This window comes from Oculina patagonica, chromosome 5 (assembly GCF_052425735.1).
Source record: "Oculina patagonica isolate OP01 chromosome 5, crgOcupat, whole genome shotgun sequence".
NCBI lineage: Eukaryota > Metazoa > Cnidaria > Anthozoa > Scleractinia > Oculinidae > Oculina > Oculina patagonica.
The window spans coordinates 12,225,315-12,251,287 of record NC_135762.1 but is presented as its reverse complement, the minus strand read 5'-3'; the positions used below and the strand labels follow the sequence as shown (position 1 = coordinate 12,251,287).

At 37.6% G+C, this 25,973-nt stretch overlaps 3 protein-coding genes across 3 annotated transcripts in view; 2 read left to right on the top strand and 1 right to left on the bottom strand.

The window, feature by feature from the left end:
• The window catches only part of LOC144655561 (uncharacterized), a 253,491-nt gene extending 246,260 nt beyond the window's left edge, over nt 1-7,231 (bottom strand). The window contains exon 1 of the mRNA XM_078515813.1: nt 7,221-7,231. The gene's annotated coding sequence lies outside the window, so the exon portion shown is untranslated. The remainder of the gene's footprint in view (nt 1-7,220) is intronic.
• Nucleotides 1,077-3,287, top strand: LOC144655519 (kelch-like protein 11). The gene has a single exon (XM_078515764.1). It carries the CDS (start codon nt 1,156-1,158, stop codon nt 2,917-2,919), a length of 1,764 nt encoding a protein of 587 aa, XP_078371890.1. The 5' UTR covers nt 1,077-1,155; the 3' UTR covers nt 2,920-3,287.
• A 1,718-nt stretch (nt 7,232-8,949) lies between the features above and the next one.
• The window catches only part of LOC144655513 (proprotein convertase subtilisin/kexin type 4-like), a 47,994-nt gene continuing 30,970 nt past the window's right edge, over nt 8,950-25,973 (top strand). Inside the window, exons 1-8 of the mRNA XM_078515757.1 lie at nt 8,950-9,394; nt 11,370-11,474; nt 11,708-11,797; nt 13,107-13,244; nt 14,929-14,993; nt 16,074-16,162; nt 16,609-16,787; nt 19,671-19,886. Coding sequence (XP_078371883.1) covers nt 9,233-9,394; nt 11,370-11,474; nt 11,708-11,797; nt 13,107-13,244; nt 14,929-14,993; nt 16,074-16,162; nt 16,609-16,787; nt 19,671-19,886 — 1,044 coding nt within the window. The 5' untranslated portion in view covers nt 8,950-9,232. The remainder of the gene's footprint in view (nt 9,395-11,369; nt 11,475-11,707; nt 11,798-13,106; nt 13,245-14,928; nt 14,994-16,073; nt 16,163-16,608; nt 16,788-19,670; nt 19,887-25,973) is intronic.

The following is a 25,973-nucleotide window of genomic DNA, read 5'->3' as shown; positions in this document are numbered from 1 at the left end:
CAAATTTCTGGTTGGGGGGGCCATATAATTAAGCATTGTCCGATGACCGGCTAGCTGTTATTTGCAGTCCTGTTATCACACCGAAACAGTTGCTTTTGTTTGCCAGTTTCAGTCAGCCATGCAATAATATCCACACAGTCAAACAACATCAAAATCCAAAAACAGCCACCAGTAATTTTCTATTGTGAATGGTGGATCTTTATCCATTTTGTTCCATTTTTGTTAGGTGTTCATTTTTCTCGCCCCCTCCCACCCCTCTTCTCGCTTTGCATAAGCACACTGTTTCTTTCTCTTTTGCATTGAAAAATCGAGAGACCGTGGACAGTTTAACTTTTTACTGGGTGCAGTGATTGTTGGTTGTGTAAAATGTAATCATTCGTTTGTTATTGAACTTAAGAGTTCACATTTTGCATTGACCCATTGGCAAACAAAACTAGTAGGATACCATGACTACCACTGCTGGAAAGGAGTTAGAACAAATGAGCACAAACACTGAAAAGGTTATGACGAAAAGCGAAAAGGACAGTTTTGACTAGTTTGCTTGTGTAGCAAAAAATATTCCTTCATGAAAAATTGCAGACCTCTGATATGTATATCTCTGAATATATAGACCTCTCTCCAGTTTCCCCCCAAGTAAAAAATAAGTCAACAAAAATTTGGGTGAGGTGTAGAGAACCTAATCCTCTGACCTAGACCTAAAGTATCATTGAATGAACAGAAAGTTATGACCTCATAACAGAACTACAAGATCAAAAAGACCAACTCTACTCCCATGTAAAATATTAATGTGTGCAGGTATATGCAGCCCCTAGTCAGAGAAATCACCCCTCCCAACTGCTCCAGGGTTTTCGTGTTCGACATGTATTTAAACTGACAAAAAGCGCATCAGCTAAACATTTTCCTGCCATATCACTTGAAAAAAAGAAAAAAAACTACAGGTACTCACCAAATTTTTTTTTTGATAGACTTGAGCTTCCTAAATCCCTAGAGCCCGCTTTTCCCTTGGTCAGCAGCATGTGGCTTTGCTGATTATGCGCTTTACGAGCGCTTTACTTGTCGCAACTTTCGCGCGGTGAAGGGGGTGAAGTTACTTGGAAGGTTACGTGTTATCATTTTTACTAAAATCCCTCTGATTTAATTCGAAATTCGCACATAATGTCGTTAGATTTATCATCGGAACCTATAACGGAGACTGACAAGGATCAATTTTGTGTGGAAATGATGAAACGCCTCGATAGTCAGCGAAGGAACGAACAGTTCTGTGATGTGATTCTAGAAGTTGGCTCCGGTGACGATCAAGCTCGTTTGAAAGCTCACAGAATCGTGTTATGTGCGGCAAGTCTGTTCTTTTACAACGCTCTTAACAGTGACATGAAAGAAAAGAAAGAAGGAGTGATCCGATTGGAAGAGACGAGCAAAGCTGTGATGGAAGAAGTGTTGGAGTATCTGTACACAGGACATGTTGATATCAATGAACACAACGCATTTGATTTGCTTGAAATAGCTGAATTTTTGGTTGTTCCAAGTCTTAAAGAACTAGCGTGCAAATTCGTTTCAAGACAGTTGTCTCCTTCAAACTGCATCAATGCATATTATACCGCCGTGAAGTATCAATTCTCTGAATTGGAGGAAAGAGCGAGGGATTTCATTTTCTCAAATTTCATGGATGTCACGCAATGTGACGACTTTTTGAATTTGAGCGTGACACAAGTGGAGGAGTGGATTTCAAGTGATGAAATCACGGTGAAAGCAGAGGAAGAAGTCTTCCAAGTGATTGTGAAGTGGTTTGAAAGAGATGAGAGCAGAAAACATCAAAGTTTTTTTGAGTTGTTTCGTCACGTTCGTCTTGTCTATGCATCACGCAACTATGTTTTCAATGTCATTCTACCACATCCCTTGGTGAAAGACAGTACAACATGTACAGGGCTTGTTCATGATGCCATGAAAGAGCTCTCTTGTGGCACAGAAGACTGCTTTTTTGCACAGCCGCCAAGAAGATGTCTCAAGACACATGAAGATGCCATTGTTGCCTGTGGAGAAAAGAAAACATTGTGTTACATTCCTTCAGAAAGAAAGTGGTACAAGTTGGCAGATGTGACACGCCAGTATTTGCCATGTTTCGATATAAATAAACGTCTTCCTCAGTCAGTCTTAACTGCTTGTCATGGCAAATTATACATGACTGGTCGCAATAGACGTGGTGCCCCACTAGCAGAGAGATATGATCCATCTGTTAACTGTTGGGCCCCTGTTAACACTTTCATAGAGGCAATTTCATACCGTTTTCCAGCTGTTGTAAGTTTTCAGGGATTTTTATATGTAGTTGGAGGACGAGGTGAACACACTGCACGCAAATACAATCCCGATACAAACCTGTGGCAGGAGGTAGCACCCATGAACATTGCGAGAAATGCAGTGTGCGCTGTGTCTGACAGAAACTCTTTGTATGCAATTGGGGGCTATGCTGCAGATGGATACTCAGATATTGTGGAAAGATTTGACCCAGAAACAAACTCTTGGAGTAGACTTGCTTCAACTCGTGAAAAAAGAGTGCTTGGTTGTGGTGCTGTTGTCAATGGAAAGGTGTTTGTGTTTGGAGGAATGGGCAGGCAAATATCCCACGCAAAACTCATTGAAGTTTACGATCCAGCTACAAACACGTGGAGTAGCATTGACTGGGTGGGTGCACCAAGATGTATTTATGATGCTGTGAGCTTTAAAGGCAAGGCATTTGTACTGGGATCATTACAACTAGGTAGCACCAATGATTCACCCTTATTTCAGTTGTTACGTGCTTATGATGTCAATAAGAATGAATGGGAGTCCTGTCCAAGTGTTCCAGTTGGTACACAAGTGTTCACAATTGCTCCGTTAAGAATACCAAGAGACATTTTAGATTTGTGTACAGTGGTATCATAGGTGTACGTTTATTTAGTTTAACCATCCTTACTTACCTCTTAGTTTGGTTGTTGTTTCGTTTAGGGAAGGTTTGTTGATTTTGATATACCCGGTACATCATAAAAACTTACAGACAGGGATATTATAACCTGTGATCAGCCCGCGTCTTGTTTATTGAAAGGAAGAAGGATAAAAAAGAATGTCTGATACATTTCAGGTGCATAGCAGGTGCCAACCACCCTCTCAGCTAACAGAGAAAACTTGTCCTTGATATAAACTTGCTTTGTCTCCACTTTTTTATTTCATTCTGACCAGCTTCTGGCTACGAAGTCTAGTATGACAGCCAATCAGAACTCATTAATTCATAAAACAGTGTTGTTTCTCGAACACCCAGAGGGTACTCGGGACTTCAAGTGACAGGGATGATCAAAGGATTTTTTTGGGTTTGAGATTTTCGATTCCGGGATTTTTTTGGGTAGGAAAATTTGGCAAGTATTTTTTTTTTATTTAAGTAGGGATGTTTTTGGGTATTAAAGCACAAACAAACATGTTTTGCTGATGATTTTTGAGGGGTCAATTTTTGATCTAGGGATTTTTTTTTTGGTTTTGTTGGAAGCCCTAGGGTTTTTTTTTGGGTCTTGATTTTTTTCCCCCATTCGATCATCCCTGTCACTTGAAATCCAGAGTACCCCTCCTGGGCTCAAGCAATCAGAAAAAAAAATACAAAAACTGGATTTAAACCAAAAGTAAATGCATCATGCCCCTTCCTCCGGATAATGAGTAGGGTGGGAAGGGCATGATCTCACATTAGGGACACTATGCATTTCTAAGAAAGCTCTAGTCAGTAAAAAGTCAACGACGTTTAGTTGCTAGTGCCATCTGGATATGTTAACATTTAATTTGTATTCAAAGGTGTTTTCCTTGGACATAATGTAAGAAACGCTTGAATTTATGGCAAGAAAATACAGTTAAATTCCAATGAATTGAACCCTCAATACCTTGAACCCCCTGCTTACTCAAGCCCTCTTCCACCATCAGGCCATTTTGTAAGTAATTTTACCCTAGAAAACTCAGAGCTTTTTTTATTCTTCTTAAAGGTTTAAGTTTTTGGAATCCAACTGTATGATCAAATTGGCTAGTGCAATCTACGTGTAGTGCACTACATTTGGAGGTAGAAAACTTGGACCATTGGTCCACTGACCCCTTCTTGTGTTGGGTCATCAGCCCATTCCTAACTCAGAATGCAAGGGGCTGTTTACAGGCATGTTACTAGCTTAATTACTTGAACAGATCTGACTGTTTATTGAACTGAATTCCACCTTGACCTTCAAAGGCAAAGCTCCATTTGATTTTAAATTTGAGTTGGTTCACTTCAGTTTATAACATTAAACATACCAGTATATACTGGCTTGTTTTTATTACTTTCCTCTCATGAAGAGAAATGAGTTGATGTTATATGAGGTTTATTATTTAGTTTGTAATCTCAAAATCAAAACTAAAGATTTTTGTCAGTAGTTGTTTTAGTTATTTATAATACTTTGATGGTCCCTAGTCTGTATCAAGTATACTTGAATGCTTATTGCTTGATTAGCATTCACCATCCATGCATTCACAGATCTACAGGGTGGACCCTCCAACCTTCTCTTTGATGCTGAAAAAATGTAAGGGCCAAATATTTTTGGCCTCACTCCCTTTAAATATATGGCCCAAGGGCTGAAAGTTCTTCAGCCCCCCTCCTTTTTCTTGAATACTCCAGATGGGTGATAACGCTACAGCACCCACTTTTGCTTGTCCTTAACAGTTTTGTCTGGCATTATTTCAAATCCCACATGGTTTATTTTGCCAATTAAACATGCACCTCTTAAGGTAGAAAAGAGCCTGACTTGGCTGTGCTTTGCCATTAACTAAAATTCAATATAAATTATATGTAATTTGAGTTTTAAGGAATTAACCTTGATGCAAAGGTGTATAAACAAATCAGCTTTGTAATGCTGGATTTCCACTGACGCGAAATTTTTTACGTGCGTGAAAAATATTACAGACAATGTATGAACGACTTGAGTAAACGTGTACGCAAGTCGTTCATACATTGTCTTTATTTTTTTCACGCACGTTAAAGCACGTAGGTGGTAAAGATCATCGTAAATCGGCAAATTTACGACCTAATTTGATATTCCAGCTAGTTTAAAAGAACAACAGCGTGAACTGATTGCACTCAAATTACCTTATTGTTACTTATTTTCGCGGGACTTAATTTTCGCGATTTTCAAAAAATCGCGAAATTAAAGACCCGCAAAAATTTATTTTAAATGTTTTCTATTGTATTTTGTATGTTAATTACGTATTTTTGGTCAAATCGCGAATATTAAGTCCCGCGAAAAAAAGTAACGATAAGGTAGGCCAGACTATAGTTTGAAGACTGTTCTTTCGTGGTCCGAAATCTCTGATGAAAATTAGTTGAGAAAAAAATGTCTTTTCGGCTGCATTCCAGAGGCGACGGCCGAGTCGTCGATGTCGAAGTTGCACGCCTTGTGTAAATATTTGTATTCTATACACGAGTCGAAAACTTAAACTCCTAGAACTGCTCTCGCCCGCTACAAATCGCCAAGAAAACGGCATAAAAACATACCTTAACAATGCGAAAATATTTCTACTTCATTTATTACAAATACGAGTCGTAAAAACCCATTTTAGAAAGCTTAAATATTTACAATAGCAATTAGTGAAGAAATTTCAATATTTAGTATGGGCATGCTGTGACCTCACAAGCATAGGATGGTAAGCCTGTGGTAGAGCGTCTAAAATTTCTACATTTATTAGTCGACATCAGTCACCTTTGTCTCAAGCAGAAAGAAATATATTCCTCGGTTCATATTTTGCTGAAGCAGACAAAACAGCATTATACTAAAGTACCCAGTTTCTTTGCGGTTATTTTTCTTTTCTCTTTTTATAAGGATATGCGAGAAAGACTAGTGCTCTCAGTCTAGCTTATTTGCCTTTTATGGTTATTTCTTTTGTTATAGATTTACAGATCAGCTAGATCATGGCAGGATAGAGAAATGACCGGAAGTAATAAGTTCGTTCCTTGTTACCAGGACCTCATTTGCATTGAAATTCAATATAGCCAGGTCACTCAGCACAAAGTTGTATTCCAATTTCACGGAAGATATTTCGCTTCGAGTGAGATGCTGTCGAAAATAGTTTCCAGCCTTGGGAATATTTAATAAAGTACACGTGTTCAAAATTTCGCAAAGAAATTACTCGTCCAAATCGCTCCATATTGGATCGAGGAGCTGTCAAACAAGAAAGAACACAACACAGCAACAGTGTAAGTCAGTTTTATTCATAAAACGTTCGAATTTCTATATCGTAAAAGAAAATTGTTTCATTCCCATACAAATCCTTATAAATTGAGTCTTAGAGTACTGTGGCTCTTATCGTTAGCTTGGGCTGCCTGTGGTCTAATATGGAAATTTCTACGGTGCATTAAAATAATACACTGTTGCCGGTTTCCTAAACATATAACTCGATATTTTTGCAAATAAAAAGCATTCCGAGCACTAGAAAAAAAACGCCATGAATGACATCGTGGCCACAAATACAGGGACCTTTCAAAAGGCACACTACAAGCAACGAAAACGTCGCCAACCCAAAAAGTTTAATGAGCAAAACAATGGCGTGGCCTGCACGCGCGTTAAAAATATTTGTACATTTCTTTGCTGCCGCCTGCAAAACAACAACGAAAAACAACCGAGTTCAGCAAAATTTTTTATTAGGAGTTTCAAGAATGCTTCCTTAACACATGTAGCTACTTTCAGCTGCACAAATCGCTAAATTTTCTGCCGAAGGAACTTAGGCTGAGTGTAAAATGGTAGCTTTTTCCAAAATTTCCGGAAAAGAGGACAACCTCGCAAGGGGCACTTTCCATTCGACCAAAAATTCTGGTTTGAGTTTCCGGAAAATTCCAGTGGCAAATGGAACTGCATTTTCCAACTTTTCCGGTTGACTGCACGGAAGGCAAAACAAAATTTGCACATGGTCAGGTTGTGCGTCTAATATGGAAATTTCTACGGTGCATTAAAATAATGCACTGTGGCCGGTAGGCATAAATAGATTGTGCTCGGCAACTTTTGAGCAACATTTAGCGTTTTGAGCAACTTTTTGTAGTACCAGCAACCTAGGGCAACTTTTGCCTTCCTTGGCAACTTTTGAGCAACAAATTGATATAAAACCGTTCCAAGCCATAAAAGGTTGTTTCATTTCGAAGGATTTTATTAAAACTAATTTTATCAAAACTAATTTTATTCAAACTAAGGATATACAATAAAATAACAATAAAATAGCACTTGCTTTACGCCCACGAAATCTTTACAGCGGTTTTCTATCTAACGGGCGCTTAAATCCAGCGGTTACTTGGTATTTGATGAAGTGCGAGACACTAATGGCATCGCAATCAGATGAAATTTTAGACGAGGAAGATGAAAATAATTCAGACATTGACCCTATTGAGGTTGCCATAGACACTGGGGCAACTCTTAGTAAACCTGCAAGCCCTTCAATTTCTAGAAAACGCAAAATTCACTCTAGAGAGCAAGCAACTTTTCTAAATTTTGATGGCAACGTTTTGGTATTTGAGCAACTTTAGAGCAACTTTTGGGTAAATCGTGAAGCAACTTTTCCTGAATTTACCGGCACAATCTATTCATGCCTAGTGGCCGGTTTCCTGTACATATAACTCGATATTTTTGCAAATAAAAAGCATTCCGAGCACTGAATATAAACGCCATGAATGACATCGTGGCGACAAATACAGGGACCTTTTAAAAGGCACACTACAAGCAACGAAAACGTCCCCAACCCAAAAAGTTTAATGAGCAAAACAATGGTGTAGCCTGCACGCGCGTTATAAATATTTGTACATTTCAGTTTGCTGCCGCCTGCAAAACAACAACGAAAAACAACCGAGTTCACCTAAATTTTTTATTTGGAGTTTCAAGAATGCTTCCTTAACACATGTAGCTGCTTTCAGCTGCACAAATCGCTAAATTTTCTGCCGAAGGAACTTAGGCTGAGTGTAAAATGGTAGCTTTTTCCAAAATTTCCGGAAAAGAGGACAACCTCGCAAGGTAGACCCAAATTTTCGAAAACAATTTCCGGGAACTTTCAGTTCCATTTGATTTTTCTTCTGGAATTTCCGGTGTTTTCGGTTTAATGGTTCGCATTTCGGAAAGTCAACACTTTCCGGATTTTCTGGAAACTTTCCCAGGAAATTTCTGTACCATTCGTCCTTGTTCCGAAATTTCCGGAATTTTTGGTCGAATCGAAAGCGCCCAAGGTAAACCCAAGTTTTCGAAAACAATTTCCGGGAACTTTCAGTTCCATTTGATTTTGCTTCTGGAATTTCCGGGGTTTTCGGTTGAATGGTTCTCATTTCGGAAAGTCAACACTTTCCGGATTTTCTGGAAACTTTCCCAGCAAATTTCTGTACCATTCGTCCTTGTTCCGAAATTTTCGGAATTTTTGGTCGAATGGGAAGCGCCCATGGAGTGTGAGAAACTGAGAATGTGGCGGAAGCTGTCCCATCCGCAGTGGCTCCTCACACGACCCTCACACCTCTCCCCATTTCCCAGCCCAGAGGCCTCTGCAAAGTAACTGTATACTTGCCAACTCTCACGCCTTTATAGACGTGAGTCTCACGCCTGTGAGTTTAAAACTTTGATCTCACGCCAACTCACGCTTACGAAGCAATTTCTCACGCCTTGTCGAAAAATGTGGGTTATTACAACCATAACTGACACACATTCCAGAAAAATGTCAACTAAACCAATGCGAGAAACGAAAACTACGTTTAAAATGAGTAAATGACGATACTTTTTCCGAAAATCTCAGAGTTTTGACAAGAAATGCATTGGAAACAACGTCATGTTTAGCCAAACACGTCCTGGGACTGGATCCAGGATACTTTCGGAACGTCTTCGGAATACTTCGGACGGCCTCGGAAATCTTCGGACATGGTCGAGTCTTCTTCGGAAATCCTGGCACTCTCAGAAATTTAACCCAGAAAAAGTTGGCAGGTATATAACTGCGGAGTAGCCTGCGCCACAGACGAAACTTAACCCAGCCGGGGTTAGGGTGATTTCCGCACAGCCCCCTACATTAATTATGTATGCAACTATTTCATACTATCACTATACATAAACAGCAATCATGAAAAGAACGAATCAGTCAGAATATTGTATGCATAATTAATGTAGGGGGCTGTGCGGAAATCTTGCCACGTAGGAACGGTTACGTCTGCGACGCTACTGCAGAGAGAGAGAGTGGCGGAAGTCTGATGGCGGCGTTTTCTTCGTATGTTCTGTTGATGATACTCTTCAGTGCTAACGAAATTTTTGCCAAAGAGATTTACACCAATGTCTGGGCCGTAAAAGTTCGTGGCGGTCAGCAAGAAGCAGTAAAGCTAGCCCTCAAATATGGTTTCTCTTACGACAAACAAGTGAGTGCATGTTTCGTGCAGTATCTTCGGCAACTGCAGAATACCCCGCAAATGAGATTCACCGAGTCGGAACTCTTAGAAGAACGAGGCAGGAAACAATAGGAACAATAGGAACTATTGTTATTCAATAAGATGAATCTCATTTGCGGGGTATTCTGCAGTTAGCTAGTTTCTACAAACGCAAATTTTATCACATTTCTGCTGTTAAACCGTCTGTGTTCGATTGCATGAATGCTGAATGGACCAGAAAATCAAACCTTGAATTTCAAAACTGTGCATTATGCACTAGTCATTTGTTTCCCCCGCGTCCCCACCCCCGCGACATAGCGGGGGAATTTGCAAACAAGCGATGCTAATTATGGGGAATTCCACCACCCACCAGGGCAGAATTTCTTTGCAAAACCACCACCCCCCGGGGCTAGCTGAAAGACCTTGTAAAAGAAGGGATTGTCTATTTCTGCGCTAAATACATTTTGAGAAACAACAACTATTAGGAATGTTTCAACCAGCTTAAAATACTTACCACTGAGGTTGTTTGGAGTATAGCTTTTTGATCAGACAAATAGTGTGGGAGAATAACCAATGAGCTGAGAGGACTTGAAAATCGTGAGCCATGCCAGCACTGACAAACACAGTTGTTTGGTACCCCCTCTTGAACACACCACAAACTTTGCTTCAGGGTCTCGTCCCCTCACTGGTCCCTGAGACCAGTCCCTGGTACCTGTCCCCTAGTGTATGCCAACCTTTATGGTCACACATGAATGTATCAAATCCTCTTGTTGTGTATTTATTATCAAACAAAAAAACAACATTAAAGCATCACTTGCACAGTGTTTAAATGTGTAGTGTATGCCGCCTTTATGGTCGCACATGAATGTATCAAATCCTCTTGTTGTGTATGTATACTCAAACAGAAAAACAAAGCATCGCTTGCACAGAGGGCAGAACCACTTCTTTGCTTTGGGTTTTGAAAATTTCCCGGGGTTTCCCGGGGGTATTTTAGGTCAGGCAAATTTGAGGTTAAGTCCCTGGGGGTTTGGGCATAAAATCATCGCAAAGCTGCAGTAATTCCCCCGCTATTGCCCGACAAAGTCCCCGCATGTCGCGGGGGTGGGGGGGGGGGGCAGAGGAAACAAATGACTAGTGCATTAAAACTTAAGTTAAGTCTTAATCAATTTGAACGTTTATGTCAAGGGTGCAAAGAAACACAATTTTTGAGCTTACCCTTCGGGCAAGCTGTAGCTGTAGCCAAGATGTACTAGCCCGAAAGTCATTTTAACTAGCCTGAAAAAGTACTTATGAGCTTGACTTATTTCCTTTAAAATTTTCCCAAAAACTTCCACTTGGGGCTATTGGACGTAATGCACTTCTTTGTTCTTTGCACACTGATGTCTAAAGGGAAAAAAAGTCTAAAATAGTGGTAATCTAAAGGAACCCATCCATCAAGACAAATATTTCAAGTTAACATCTACACCAGGGGGGGGGGGGCACTTCCTATGATGGCCTATACAGGGAGGCTCTGCTCGAAAAGGGGTACCTTTTTCAGGCTCCACGTATAGAAAAGGGTAGGGATTTCACCAGTTTAGGTATATGAAAGGGTAAGGAAACCTGCCATTCAGATATTTAATTAATTAAAAAGGCCTTTAAATTAAATGTTTTGTACAGATGCGACTTAATTAATGGCTGTACCGCCTTAATTTATCAATTGCTACGTAAAAATGACAAGAAAACTTCCCGTTTTAAGTATATGTCATGTCGTGTAGGTATATGAAAGGGGTACCTTATTCCAATAAAAGGTTTACGAAAGGGGTGCCTTTTCTGTCAAAATGGTAAGGGGTTGGACCTTGGGGCAGATCCTCCCCGTATGAAACCTTTTTGAGTACCCCCTCCCCCCTCCCTCCCTGGGCATCTACACTGTATGTAAATATTGCTTGAGACAACTTCCAGAAAAACTAAATTTAAAATTTGCTTTCAGCTCTTTAAGGACTATCATGTCTTTAAAAAACCTGAATTAAAGAAAAGGTCAGAAAAGACTCAGTTAGCATCTGAAATTGACAGAAAGCTGGATATAGATTCAAAGGTAAGACTACAGTGCCTGATATATATTATTCACTCTAGAATGTCAGATTTCTTTATTGAGGGGTAGTCCATTTTAGGGTTAAGTTGTCCATTAATTTATTTTTGGTAGTCTGTAGTCCATGGACTGGGGGTCAGTGTTTTGTCCACCACCAATCATACCCACACTCGATTTAAGGGGTGTAAATAAAGTTACATGCATCTATTTATTATAAAATATTTTATCATTAATTTCAGGTTGAATGGTTTATGCATCAAAAGGAGAAAAAGTATCAGCTGTTCTCTGCAAGGCCTAAAGACCCCATGTTTAAGGATCAGTGGTACATTGTAAGTCATTCACTTTGAATCTTAATTTAATTAGAGAACAACCAGATGCCCCTGAGGGATTGAAGAAAGTCTCCAGGGTGGGAGGGAGGGTAAAGGAACAACTGAACAAACAAAGTCATCATGTTACAAACCAAATGACAGTCAACAGTACGTTAGCTGGGTACAGTGTGGATCGATTCCTAAGGCTAATAAACTTGTCAAGGAATATCGAGCCACTTCATATAAAATAGGGAAACTATTATCTAGAACAGACTGACTTACAGTAGTCCCCAGGGGGGTACTCCGGGGTCCAAGTGACGGGGATGTGCGAAGGATTTTTTGGGGGTCGAAATTTTCGATTCCGGGATTTTTTTGGGTAGGAGAATTTGGCAGGTATTTTTTTGGGTGACTTGATTTAAATAGGGGACTTTTTTGGGTATTAAAATCAAACTAAAGTGCCTTAGCGCGGCCTTGGCAATTTAGGGGTAATTTGAGTAGGGATTTTTTTGGGCGTTTTTTTTTGGTCCAGGGATTTTTTTGGGCAATGTCGGAAGACTCACGGATTTTTTTGAGTCCTGAGTTTTGCCTCCATTCGATCATCCCCGTCACTTTGATCCCGGAGTACCCCCCTGGGCAGTAGTCACAGTTGATCCTCTCTGCAGTGGCCTTCTCTGGGCAGAACTTAACTGTCTGTTGTGGCCACTGAATAATAGTAAAGTGTATAGGTCATCATAAGGTCTGGATGAGAATTCCTGGCCGGTGTAGACAGTTGCAATACGTATAGAGACATTAGCAGTTGGTTTGTGCGCTGTAATTAACTTGACAGTGCACAGCTTAAAGCATGAACCAATTGTCTTGTAACATTAATTGCCAGTAGAAGTGTACAACTGTACATCAATCAAAACGCATCCAAAACGTTGTTCTGGAAAAAAATTCTGGTGAAGCGATTTGTTCATGGTATTAGCATGCACTAATCAAATTATATATTTTGCACACTTACATATTATTGATATTACTGAATTTGATTGGAATGCAACTCTTCTATTCTTAGTCATTTAATGGGTGTTAGGGGAGGTTCGAGTGTATGTTTATGTAAACCAATTTGAGCAACTGAGTTTCAAGTCCCAAGAACATTTATTTGTTAGATAATTTATCTAACAAAGGCAACTATAATATAACAAATATTTTGACATAAATTTACAGGATTGAAAATTATATTATGCACTGTAGTCATCAGAGACTTATTTTGATTAATGTTACACTGCACTACAGAATTGCATTCCTCTCCCATTTTTAATTAAATCAGTCTTGATTTATTATCATTCCTTAGGAGAGACGTGATGGATCCAGTGAACCAACATTCAATATCATCTCTGCATGGGCAGCAAATTACACAGGAAAAGGAATTCTGGTGGCAGTAGTCGATGATGGCGTTGATGGAAGCCATCCTGAACTAATTTCTAACTATGTAATTGGCTAATTTGATCATTTTTAATAATTTTACAGTCATATAAATTTTTGCTCCATAAATATAAATGATTACACTATTGTATGGCTATACAGTTAGCCTGCGGACGCAGACGTATTTCCGGATGTTGCTTACCTCCAGCAGTCTTTTAATTACACTCGTAGGATTTTGGTTCGTGGGTGTTTTGGCAGATTAGCAATTACCTCCTATATTGTTATCAGACTTTCATTCTAAGGTCTGTCAGCATCTTTACTTTTCCCACCCAATACTGGTTGCTGTTCCCCAGACCCCGGTTTCAATTATATGACTTGAATCACACTTGCATGTATAGGGAGTGGAGACATGGAGGTCTAATCTTCCCGATACCACGCCTTTTATTTCCAATTCCCTCCTGTTTCTCAGGAATTCCCACTTTTTAGTAGTAAATTTTCTGAATGTGTCAAAGTATTACCCAATATTCTAAAATTGTTGCCAATTTCTCCTGGTTTCCACCCCCTTAGAATCCCACTTCCACCCTCACTTATCCTGCGTGCACCCCATGGAGTTCCCACCCCCACCCCCTTAGGTTAATCTCCTCAGTTTTCTTCCACATGTATAAATGTAGACCTAATGGCTGGTGTCAAAATATTTCATTTCTGGTAATTTATATAATAATATAATAAATATTAATATTAATATTGGGGTAGGTACAAAACGTGGGGTAGGCAAGTGTACATGGGTACACTTGAAGAGTGTTGGTGATAAGAGTGTTGGTGATAAAAGAAAATTGATCTAAATAAAAAAAGTGTTCCAGGTGCAGATTTACATTTTATAAACAATGTTAGGAATCATCTTAAGCATGATAAACAAACAAGGATCGAAACCCACCAGTGACAAAGCAGCTAGTAGTGTTTGTTTCATGTTAATTCCACAGAAATGAGCCGCAAGTTCAGAAGGTCATGCTAGCGGGCTTTGATTGGCGGATTTCGATCCTTGTTTGTTTAGCTTGTCAAAAGGCGAGGGTATAAAACTTATATAGCCAGTTTAAACTTTCAAGATCTCTCATGCAAAATGTTGTCTAAAACCCATTTCATAACAAATCATGCAACGCTTGAACGATTGGCATTCAGTTGGAACATGTTTTCCATAACGTGAACACCTTTATGGAGAGCCGAATCCGTACAATTAGCAGTGCAATTAAGGAGAAAATGATATTTTATTTCCTCTTGCTGCTAAATAATATTTGGATGTTATGAAGTAATGAAAATCTCGTTATTGTAGTTTGGCGCAACACACAAATTATAACCTTTTACAAATCCATGATTTACAAATCTAGTTCAGTCCACCAAATTAAGTCCAACAATATCCTTCCGGATCCCTCAGGTACATGTATACTGACTTGCGATCCTGACTTGAAGACTTCAGGCTTGATTGTCAACTCAAGATCCATGCTTAAACTAAAATTCCTAGCTCAAAAAATAGGTTCCCTCGCCCATTCTATATGTTAACATTTTATATATTATATTAATACCAAGTACATTTATGTCATCTATTGTTTTATATTTTTTTTCATTTTAGAAAATTATAACCACCCCTAGGCCATGGCCTATCCCACGTTTTGTACCTACCCATAATATTGTAATTATTTGTAGTTATAATAACAATATTTTTATTAATATCATAATTTTTCCATCTGCTTCTTCAGAATTCTACAGCAAGTTATGATTATGTGGATGGAGGACCAGTTCCTTTTGGTAAACCAGTATCAGGGTGAGTGGACCTCATTCAATTTCTTTTTAGCGTTGTGGTATGTATTAATAATTTGCTTAACTATAATTATAGATTAGTATTTAAAATTTAATTTATTGAAAAAATTATTCCCTCAGACCAAGTGGTAATTGTAAATAAAATAAGATCCAAATCAGTTGTAATTAGCTACCATTAGCATCCTCCTTCCTTTAAAGCTTCCCTCTGCAATTCCCCCGCCCCCACCAACACCACCACCAAACCTAACCCCTCACCATAAAAACATCAAGGACTAGCCTCTTCAACCCTCCAAGTTTATTTTTTTCCTTGGTGGCCATATGGCCACCGACTGCAAAAAAAAAAAAAAAAAAATGACAAACTTGAAAAAATTCGCCAATTTTTTCAAGTTGTGTTGTCCATGACCTAGCTCCTTTAAGCTCACGCTTTCAATCCTTCTTCTCAATTTTAGTCACCAGGCTGGCGACTTTGGTTTTAATTCAGTCACCAGCTCCAAAATTTTAGTCGCCATGGTGACTACTCTATAGGAAAGTAATTTAGTTGATATGTCATGATTATAGAGCTTAGGCTAGCTTTGACGTAATGTATTCAATTCAATCCTCCAAGTCAACTTTTTACCTTAGTGGCCATTTGGCTAATATTTATTTATGTGAAGTCACCAATAGAAAATTTTGGTCACCAAAATACTACTATCTTTAAATTCATGTGCTAAAAAGTGTGAATGAAACAAAATTTTACCGAAAAGTTTTTCCCTGGAAAAACGCAATGAAAGAAACAAAAAGAATAAAAAAAAAGCAGTTTAAAAAACCCAGAAATGTTGTTGTACTGGTCCTCAGAAGGTTTTAATAGCAGAACAACTAATTCTTTTAAAGTGAATCCAAAACATACAAGCAGATTTAAGTTCCGATGATAGTTTGCTCAGGCTCCGCAGCAGTCCTCTTGTAGTCGCCCCGGATGGCGACTTATTCTACAATTTAGTCCCCAGTTCCAGAATTCTAGTTGCCATGGCGACTAAAATGGTCGCAACTTTGAGGTTGGTATTACTGACCTGAAATGTTGACATTCAAATTTTTAATTCCTTTGTAGTCATGGCAACATGGTTGCTGGTGTGATAGCAGGTTTAGCTAATAATAATTTATGTGGTGTGGGGCTGGCATACAATGCTAAAATTGCAGGTTAGTTCGTTTGAATTCAGTCTTTAATTTTGTGTCATTAAAGTCTAAATTTTAGAAACATTTTTTTTTCATTTGCAAAAGAATCACAAGCATGATTCTTGAAAAGCCAGTGAGTTTTTTTATTTTTTATTTTATGGGCCCCAATGATTTTCAGAAAAACAACAAAATTTAAGGTATTATGGTTATTTTGTCAATAAAAAAAAATTAAAAATTCATATAAATTACTATTTTTAAATTTCTTTGATAAGTAGGAAGGGGGGGGGGGTAGGATCTCAGGTTAGTTTTCATGTAGGTCCTCTGCCCAGGTTGAATTGGAATTTGGAATGCTGGTTTTTGGAGGGAGGGAAATCAGAGAACCCGGATAAAACCCCTCGAAGCAAAACGAGAATCAGCAACTTATCATTTAGTTCCCAGTATTGATCTGAAGTCCTATTTTCTTGTCTTAGGTATTCGCCTTTTTGATGATGATATCAAGTCAACTGATGCAACAGAGTCCAAGGCGCTAATTCATGAAATAGACAGTATTGACATTTACTCTAACAGCTGGGGGCCTGGCGACATGGGCTGGCAAGTCGAGGGGCCTGGACCACTAACTACTGAAGCTCTAGAATTTGGCATAGAAAAGGTACTGTGCGTAAAGGTATCAACTTCATGTCACAATTCTCAGTAACAGTAATACAGTTGGAAAACTCAGAGACAATAAGAACACATGTTGCTCCTGACATTATTGGTGTGCTATTGTTGTGAAAATTAATAGTTACCAGTCTTCTATTAAGAGCAAGTGCTTGCCCGGCAATGCATGGCCTCATTTTCATCAATAAACTACATGTGTAGAGTTATAGTTTGTACAGCCATGTTGAGTGTTGAGTATTGGCTTCCTTCTAGTACTATGTAAATAACTTGTGAGTGTCGTTTGTAATAAAAGCGCATTAAAAAAAATATATATATTAAAAGCATAACAGCTATCCTGCTTTAAATTATACCTGGGGCAGTGAGTTCACTCATATAAAAGCTATCAGTGGGTAATGTGCCGCTGTGAAGGGCATGGTTTTCAGGCAGTTTAGTCTGGGATAGGATATGAAATCAGAGAGTTCTTGTCTAGAATAGGGTATCTGTTTGCCAGAAAACTGATCAGTGTTATAAAGATCAGTAAAGGAATATAAATTTGGAAGAGAAAGAGACACTACTAAAGTGTATATAAAATCATTGCGGCAACGTTGTTGACAGATGGTTTTACAGTTCTAAAAAAGCATGTCTTGGATAGGGTAGAGATTTTCTGTGTCTAGTTTAGCTAGTACAATTGTATATAGGTTAAGTCTGTGTTGAGCCAAGTGGCCCATACAGCCGGAGCTTATCCCAGTTTCTGTAGCATTAAGCGACTAGGAGAATTTCTACTCCCCTCTGGATGGGTTGCTAGTCCATCGCAGGGTTACCCCCAGCATTAAATTTGTTGGTAGCCATGAAGAGAGGCACTATGAGAGTGGAGAGAGGCATTATGAGAGTATAGTGTCTTGTCCAAGAACACAACTAGTCCGGCGGCTTAGCTCCTGAATTGTGCGATTTTTGATACAAGCACCAAACTTTGCAGGATTACAAGCATTCGCATACTAATCAATTCTTGATATAGTGCCAACGCCAATTTCCCATTTTCAGCTAGTAAACAGCAAATGAAACTTTCAGTCCAGAGGCCCCTCCCCCACGAAGTACTTTTTCTGTACTTTTATAAACCTTTTATTGTAGATTTTTATTCATAAATACAGATATGAATGCTTTAAATTAGGCTTACAATTGGTATTTTTTACCATCTGTTTTATACCAATAATTGAGTTGGAAATTATCGCATAGAAACGATTTTTTGTTCCCCGCCCTCTGCTCCCTTGCGTCTTTCGTTTTGCGCTAGCGTCCAGGTCTCCCGCGATCGGTGAACTGTTCGCTAACAGAAGAAAAATAGGAAAATATAGGGCTGTGAACAGTCTAAATTACAGCATTTCATTCTAAATTTTGTACGTGCGACTTGGATCACTAACTGACATAATAGTATTTGTCATTAAAAAACTCATTAATAATTCCTAAAGAAAATACAAAAGAAATTAATGTTTAATGAGTGTCTTTATATCTGATAAAGACACGGCTAAACTTTACGTCCAATTTTCTAGGCCAAAATAACCCCAAATCTAAAAAATAGTGCAAAAATGAGTTGATCTACATCACAAGATTTTTAAGCCGTCCAATAAATTCGCAGTTCGTGTTTTATCAAGTCTAAAACACTCTGCTGCGCCTCGTGTTTTAAACTTGATAAAACACTGCTGCTCATTTATTAAACATTACATAAACCAGCTGCTCCTGCTAGTGTCAATTTGAGAACGATCCTAGAAGGAGTCCAGTGGCGCGCCACTCGCTGGATACTAAGAACTAGAATCGGCGAGATCTGTCCTACAAAAAATGACTGCTGACTCTTCGCTTGCTACCACTAACATATGACAGGGAACTGAGAGATCTTTTATTTCTCTATAACTGTATTTGTGGATGCACTGACCTAAATATTGATCGATATGTTACTTTTGTCACGGATGGCCGGTCCCGCTCTAAGAACCCCACCCTCGTACTTAAACCTGCTTACTGTAAAACCGCAACTTTTCAAGCTTCTTTTTTCAATAGAGTTGTAAAACCTTGGAAAACTATCTGTAATCTCGCCCCTCACGACAAATTTTCTAGCCTAAGTTTATCTAAATATTTTCTGCGCGCCACTTATTTTACTTTACTGGACACTACCTATGATATTGACATGCCCTGCACCTGGTTCCTCTTCCGTAACTGCCCTTGCCACCGCTCTTAATTTTTGTGTCCATTATTATCTGCATCTTGTTTTCTAACTATAGCTATAAGTAATCAATTAGATTTTTAACCATAATTTTTAACTATAAGTAATTAATTAGATTTGTTGTATTTTTTTAAAAAATTAAGATTTTTATCACCATTCTTACTAGTTTTTACGGTTGCGCCTCGCATGGGTACCATTATTATCGTGTTATCGCAATTCCTTTTTGGTCATTTTCTTTTTTTAGTTATTTTTGTAAATTTTGAGACCAAAAAAGTTGATAGACAAACAAATATTTCACGAAATTTCATTGATTTTAATAAATTACGGTTTCCATGGAAACCGGTGGTTTTCCGACTTGGCACTATATCTGAAAAAACTTCTGTTGGTGACCACTTTCATTGTGCCAAGTTTCATGCTTGTATCAAAAAGTGCACAATTCAACTAAAATTTCAAGCTAAGCCGCCGGACTAACACAATGATCCTGGCCAGTGCTAACCATTAGGCCACCGCATCTCCCATAGTGTATAGTATATAGGGTTGCAAAATCAGCTGAACATAGCTGGTATAGGGTGAGGGTTTCAGAGTGCCAGCAGCACACCCCTCCTAAAAATTAATAGACAGAGTGCCCCCTCCCCCCCCCTCAAACCAGGGAATTACGTTCACCTCAAATGTTTTGCTTTATTCCAGGGTCGTGGAGGTCTGGGCGCCATCTACACCTTTGCGGCTGGAAATGGCGGTATAACAGGCGATAGCTGTGCGTATAATGGATATGTTAACAGTATTTATACCATCGCCATCAACGGTGTGAACTCGGATGGATCCAAACCGAGCTACGCAGAAGAGTGCCCTGGAATTATGGCCACCGCGTACAGTGGCGACACTTTCTTAGGGATTGGAAAAGTCGTGAGTACAATGTTATGGGCCCTTAGTAGTAATGTACTACACTCTGAGGCAAATTTGCCTTAGAGATGTAGTACATCACTACTTCCAGTGCTGTATACAAAATATGGGACAAAAATGGATTCAAATATTGGAATCAAATATTAGAATCAAAAACTGAAATTCAAACCCTAGAAAACCAAGCCTGTAAAACCAAGCCTGTAAAACCAACCCTTAAAAACCCTTGGTTCAAAATAAAAAAAAAACTTCTTATACTCTTTTTAAAAAATTTTGGAAGTGCGTTTAAATCAAGCTATGGATTCTAGCTATGGATTCAAGCGGAGCTTTTCTTTTTTATTTTATAAAATAAAATAAAAGAGAAATCTTGTTCATATAAAATCTTATTTTATATGATCAATTATATTTATTTGTTTGTGGCATTTGGCTTAATATAGTTCTTATATTCTTTTTTTTATTTTTTATGCGTGATTATATGCTATTATTTTCATGTATCATATCTAAAAAGCTTAGAAGACCGTTATCTATTTTGATATCAGTGGAATTTCCACTTAAATTGCCTAATTTGTCTAGTGTTGCTTGTTTTGCCAATTGCCAAATAACACCACCTGTTTGTTTTTGTACGATGTTTTTACTTAATTTGATGTCAACCCCTTTTTTCATTTCTTTGTGTTTATTGAACCTTTTCTTTGTTGTCGTATTGACCATAAGTATATCAATACCATTGAACTGGTCACTAGGAATATGAATGGATACTGCTTCTTTGTTCTTATAAGCATTTCTTATACTTCGTTTTTGCTCCGGTGATAATTCAACTTGAATCTCGTGCAATTCAATCATGTATTATACTATACTATAATAATATATTTTATTTTTATGTGTAATTTTATTAATTTATTAACTGAAAATATAAAAAAGCTGGAATTATTATTGAGTGATATGAATGATACTGTTAATATAATAAAGAATATGTAAATTTATGTTATAGTATTGTTAATGCTTTTATCCATATAGATAAAAGCATTATTTAATAATTAAACCCTTAAGCCCATCTGATGCCATATATTACTATTATTACATATTACTTTATATATTTTTTGTTTATAGTGCGTTTAAATATGTTGTAAATCTTTCATTGGAATCCAGCTGTTAAAGTCATCACTGTATCCCTTCCATTTGACAAGAGCCTGTTTCTTTTTGTAGTCTCTACGGATCACTTTATCAATTCTGAATACATCCTGTTTTGCTTTTAATAATTCAGGTTCATAAAAGCTTCCTTGTATGTCTTCATTATTGAGATCTTTCAATTTGTATGTAATGGGATTAGTATGTTGGATCTTAGTAATTACGAACATTTCTTCACTCCAATTCGGTGTATAACCCTTATCGAAAACAATTCGTTTATACTTAGATATTCGGACCTTGTCACCAACCTTAAATTTTGGTTTAGCTGATAATGGCTCCATATCACCGTATAGGTTAAAGTAAACAGTTCCTTCATTCTTTTTCTTTGAAGCTTCTATGGGTGTCATTTTGATAGAGCTATGTTTTGTATTATTATATTCTTTTACTATTTTTGGTAGCATTTCAAGATACTGTGTATTACCTTGAATAGTAAACTGTTTGTACATTTTATTTTTCAAAGTTCTATTAAATCTCTCAATAACAACAGCTTTACCTTCATTAAAAGTGGAATACATGTTAATATCATTTTGCTTTAGCCATTCCTTGAATGTTTTGTTATAAAATTCAGATCCCTTATCGACCCAGACATATTCAGGTTTACGCTTGTCATTAATGACAATATTGTTGAAAGCGTTAGTTATTGATGCACCTTTCTTATCTTTCAATTGTATAGCCCAAGCGAATTTACTGAATACGTCAATTATAGTCAATAGATATTTATAACCTTTATTCCATTTTGAAAGTTTATCCATAAAAACTAAATCAGCAGACCATATGTCGTCAATTCCATTTGATATTACTCTTCTAGTTTTAAATTTTCGTCTGATTGGTTTATGTAACTCATCGGCTAATTGTTGAGACCAATCATTTTTACTCAACGCCGTTTTCCGTTTTTTGGCTTCCTTTTCTGTTTAACACCAAGTCCGATTGTCTTTTTTCCTTTAGCGATTAAAGCTTGAACTGCTGTAGTGCCCCATGGACGATCTTTGAATGCTATTTTTGATATTTTCTTAAGCATAAGATCATCTGCCTTATGTTTATCAGCTAGTGATTTTGAATTACTGTAATCAATATCATGCTGTTGGCATATGCTATCAAGATTGTTTATTGGATCTCTATATTTAGGATCGTTAGATGCTAATCTTTTTTCTAATTTAGTTCCAGGTCCACAATAATTGTACTTTTTTCCTGTAGGTGTTCTCATGTGTAGTTCTCCAAGTTTTGATAAGTGTTTTTGAATATCAAGACCCTTACCCTTTTTATAGTAATCAACATTGTCTTTTACACCTTTGAGAGCTTGCCCTGCTAAAAGTCTTGCCATTGAAGCAAAGCTAGGTGATGGAGTTACGAAATTTGATGCTACATAGGCTATTTTATCAACAGTAGAAGGGCCTTTATAACGTGCAAGAGCCCCACCCTTTTATGAATTTACTCTTCTTTTTACCGCAAATATAACAATTTGATTTTTCCATAAGACGGCCATTCTTTGCTTTGACTTTTTTAGAATTCATTGACTCAGTATTCTTTTTACATGAAACACAGTATGACTTACACATATATATATATATATATATCATTAGATATTTAATCACAGTATGTGTTTCGCCATTTTTTAGATTTCTTATCCCAAATAGTACCAGAGCATGAAGGATCTTGGTGTTCACTTGGAGATGTCCAGAATTTCTTTGAGAATAAACCATTCTTCTTATTAAAAGCCCCTTTAGCGATATTGCCCGACCAGTAACGTTTAAGCAAATCTTTATCGCCTCCGGTAGCACCCATGATAGCCGATGCTAAGTCTTGAGCCTGTTGAAACCCTGGAATCTTTTCGCCGACCTTTTTGTTAATCGTTTCACCAACTCCTCGCCCCTTTTTCTCACTCACAAAACGAGTTTTAGTAATACCACAAGAAGCGCATTTTGATTTGAGCAATAAACGATTGTTTTTTGTTCTCACATATTTTTCAGAACTAGGAACTGAATTAGTTTGTATTTTTTCACGTACGCAGTACGATTTAGTCATTGTATATATATGAGTTATATATTTCTGAAATAATGTTGAATGAATTTCTCATTCTTCATTGTGTCATATATGTCAAACACTTCCAATAAATTGTAATACGAATTTCCCTTATTCATTTCGTTGAGAAAGTATAGACAAAAGTATCCACAGGTGGTAGTCTTTTTGCTCTGGATCTGATTGTTTTGATGTAACAATGTTAAATTCTTCTTTTTTGCGTGATCTACTATGGCTTGAAATGGGGGCATACCAAAACTATCAAAATAATTGATTACCTTATCTTTTACATAAGTTGCAACCCAATGACTACCACTCAGATATGACGGTTGGAGATTGTAAATGAATATTCCTAATTTGTGATTATGTGGCACAGTCTCGTCTCTCATTAGTACATCTTTTATCGGTATATTCAAATATAAACACCAGTTTATTAAATCAAAATTACTCATTGGTATATTCTTATGGAATGTTGGCTTTCTTACTTTCTTTTCGGTTTTAAGATCTTTTTTTTTGGAAGCACCAATCCACCTGTTCTAAGAAATTTATCATATTCATCCCAAGAACCAATGAATGGTGGCGGTGTGTAAGCTAATACATCTTTCTTACTTGGTAGTCTAATATTTCCCCCATCCTTCTTTGAAGTGTTATCAGTTGTTGATTTGTTAGTTGTTGACCTTCTTGATCTTGTTTTCGTTTTCGGAGCACTAATTCCAATCATTGGAAAACCAATTCGCGGTGCCCCATGACCGACCCTAATGACCTTTCGAATTTGTGTCTTCGAGATGTTTAAATCAGATCCAACACCTAACTTCTTAGCCTTATTCAATTTATTGATTTGTTGTTGAGTTAGCATTAAACTGTCATTGCCAGTCATATCTGAATTGCTTAAGCGAATAGTGATCTCACTTTTATTTCTATAAGCAGTCAAAAGCTTCCTTCGCTGTCCTTCTGACAGATTCACTTTATGAGAGTGATAAGTTGTCATTACTTGTATATATATTATATGTTATATAATTTCTTGTTTATAAAACGTATACAAAATAGAATGGTTTATACATAATATTCAATTGATTGATTTATACAATAACCAGCTCATTCCCCACCTTGTCAATGACGATTGTCTCATCATAAAGAACGATGGCATGGACGTTGAAAGGACTATCTCCCGCACTATTAGCGTTTAGTTTATATCTGAAGATCAACTGCTTTGGGTCTCTAGTTACTCGCTCTGCTTGATATGATAAATCAAAAAAGATAATAGGATAGAGAGAGTTGTAATTTGCCAAGTTGAGTTGTGTACCGCTGTTGTAATCATTCTTTCTCATACCATAAGACATCAAATCATTGAAGATCCTAACTTTGGACTCACTATCATATTCGGTCTCAGGATAAAACACTCCGTTGCCGTATTCCAATCGGCATGTTGTCAAATAACTACCATTCCCACGGTCAAGATTGATATTGTAGGTATCAAATTCATAGGGATTTTCATCTGCATTGTTTGATTTAGCTCGTTGTAGATATACAAAGATAGCCTTAACATTATCAATACTGGATGAGATCTGGAAGAATCCACTGCTATTCGTTGGTGCGGAAACCTCATACATTTCGCGCATATACTTCCAAGTGTTCTTTACCAAGAAGGAACTAACAAACTTATCATATAGGCTGTCCTTTGGAGTCAATTTTGGGACCCATAGAAGGAATCTATTAAGGACCACTCGTCCATCAGCTACATCATCGGCCTTTTTAAGTAATTCGGCGTCATTCTGTAACTGTATATTGAATTGGAGTTGCATTGGGAGTAACATTCGACCTTCCAGCTCTTCAAAGAAACTGTAACGATTTAGAGGTATAACAACATTGACATCATTGAGACCTGTCGTCAAAAGTCGCCTAGCCTCAAACCCTGCATTCTGATTAGCATTTGCTATCCTATGGTCGGTATCTAGATACCAAAGACTATTTTTTGCTACTGAACGACTAAAATCGTCACTATATTCGAGGAGATTCTTAACGAAAGTAACTTTATGGAGATTATCGGTATCATAAACGATTTTTCCTGCTGATTTAATCATCATGTGGGCAATCAATGAATGTGCTCCATTAATAACTGTGATACGATTCGCCCCCGTGGTTGCTCCATCAGCTAACATTTGCACCTGAAATTGCACCTCGAAATACGCATTATACCAATCGTAGAATGAACTTCTATCGTTAATCGTGAACTTATAGCCGTTTTTAAGTTGGTGCTGACCGTTAGCTGGGACTCGAATTACATCATCGAGTTGAAATCGAACCAACTCATATCTCTGTAAGTATTCGCTTGTTCTAAAAGACATATATTATTATGTTACATAATTTTGCAATTATGTACCAATTTTTTTAATCATTTTATTCATTTTACTCAACGCCTTCTTTTTACACCTGATCCTGATATTAATCTATTAATGATCATATCAGTACTTTCATTTTTCTGTTGGTGTCTGACAGGTGAGGCATTTACTTTCTGTAAGATTGGGGATAGTGACTTTTGCCCAGCATTTCCCTTCCTCATATTCCTTAGCCTTTCCATTATAAGGTCTCCGGCTTTTTCTGATGCCCTTTTACCCAGTTTATCACCTGCATGAGAAATACCTGATTTTATTGCCTTCTTACCTAAGGGCTTGACAATTTTTTTAACAACAGACGACATAACACTCTTCATCGGTTTGAAAATGTTATCAACGATAATCCCTGACCCTTTGTGCTTATATACAAATTTACCAAATTTTGGATGGTAAAACCTCTTGAATTCATATGGTTTCATTATATACTATTATGTTATATTATTCTATCCTTTTCAAAATTAATGAAAAAGACGTATCCGCTCCATTCAGGTTAATTAAC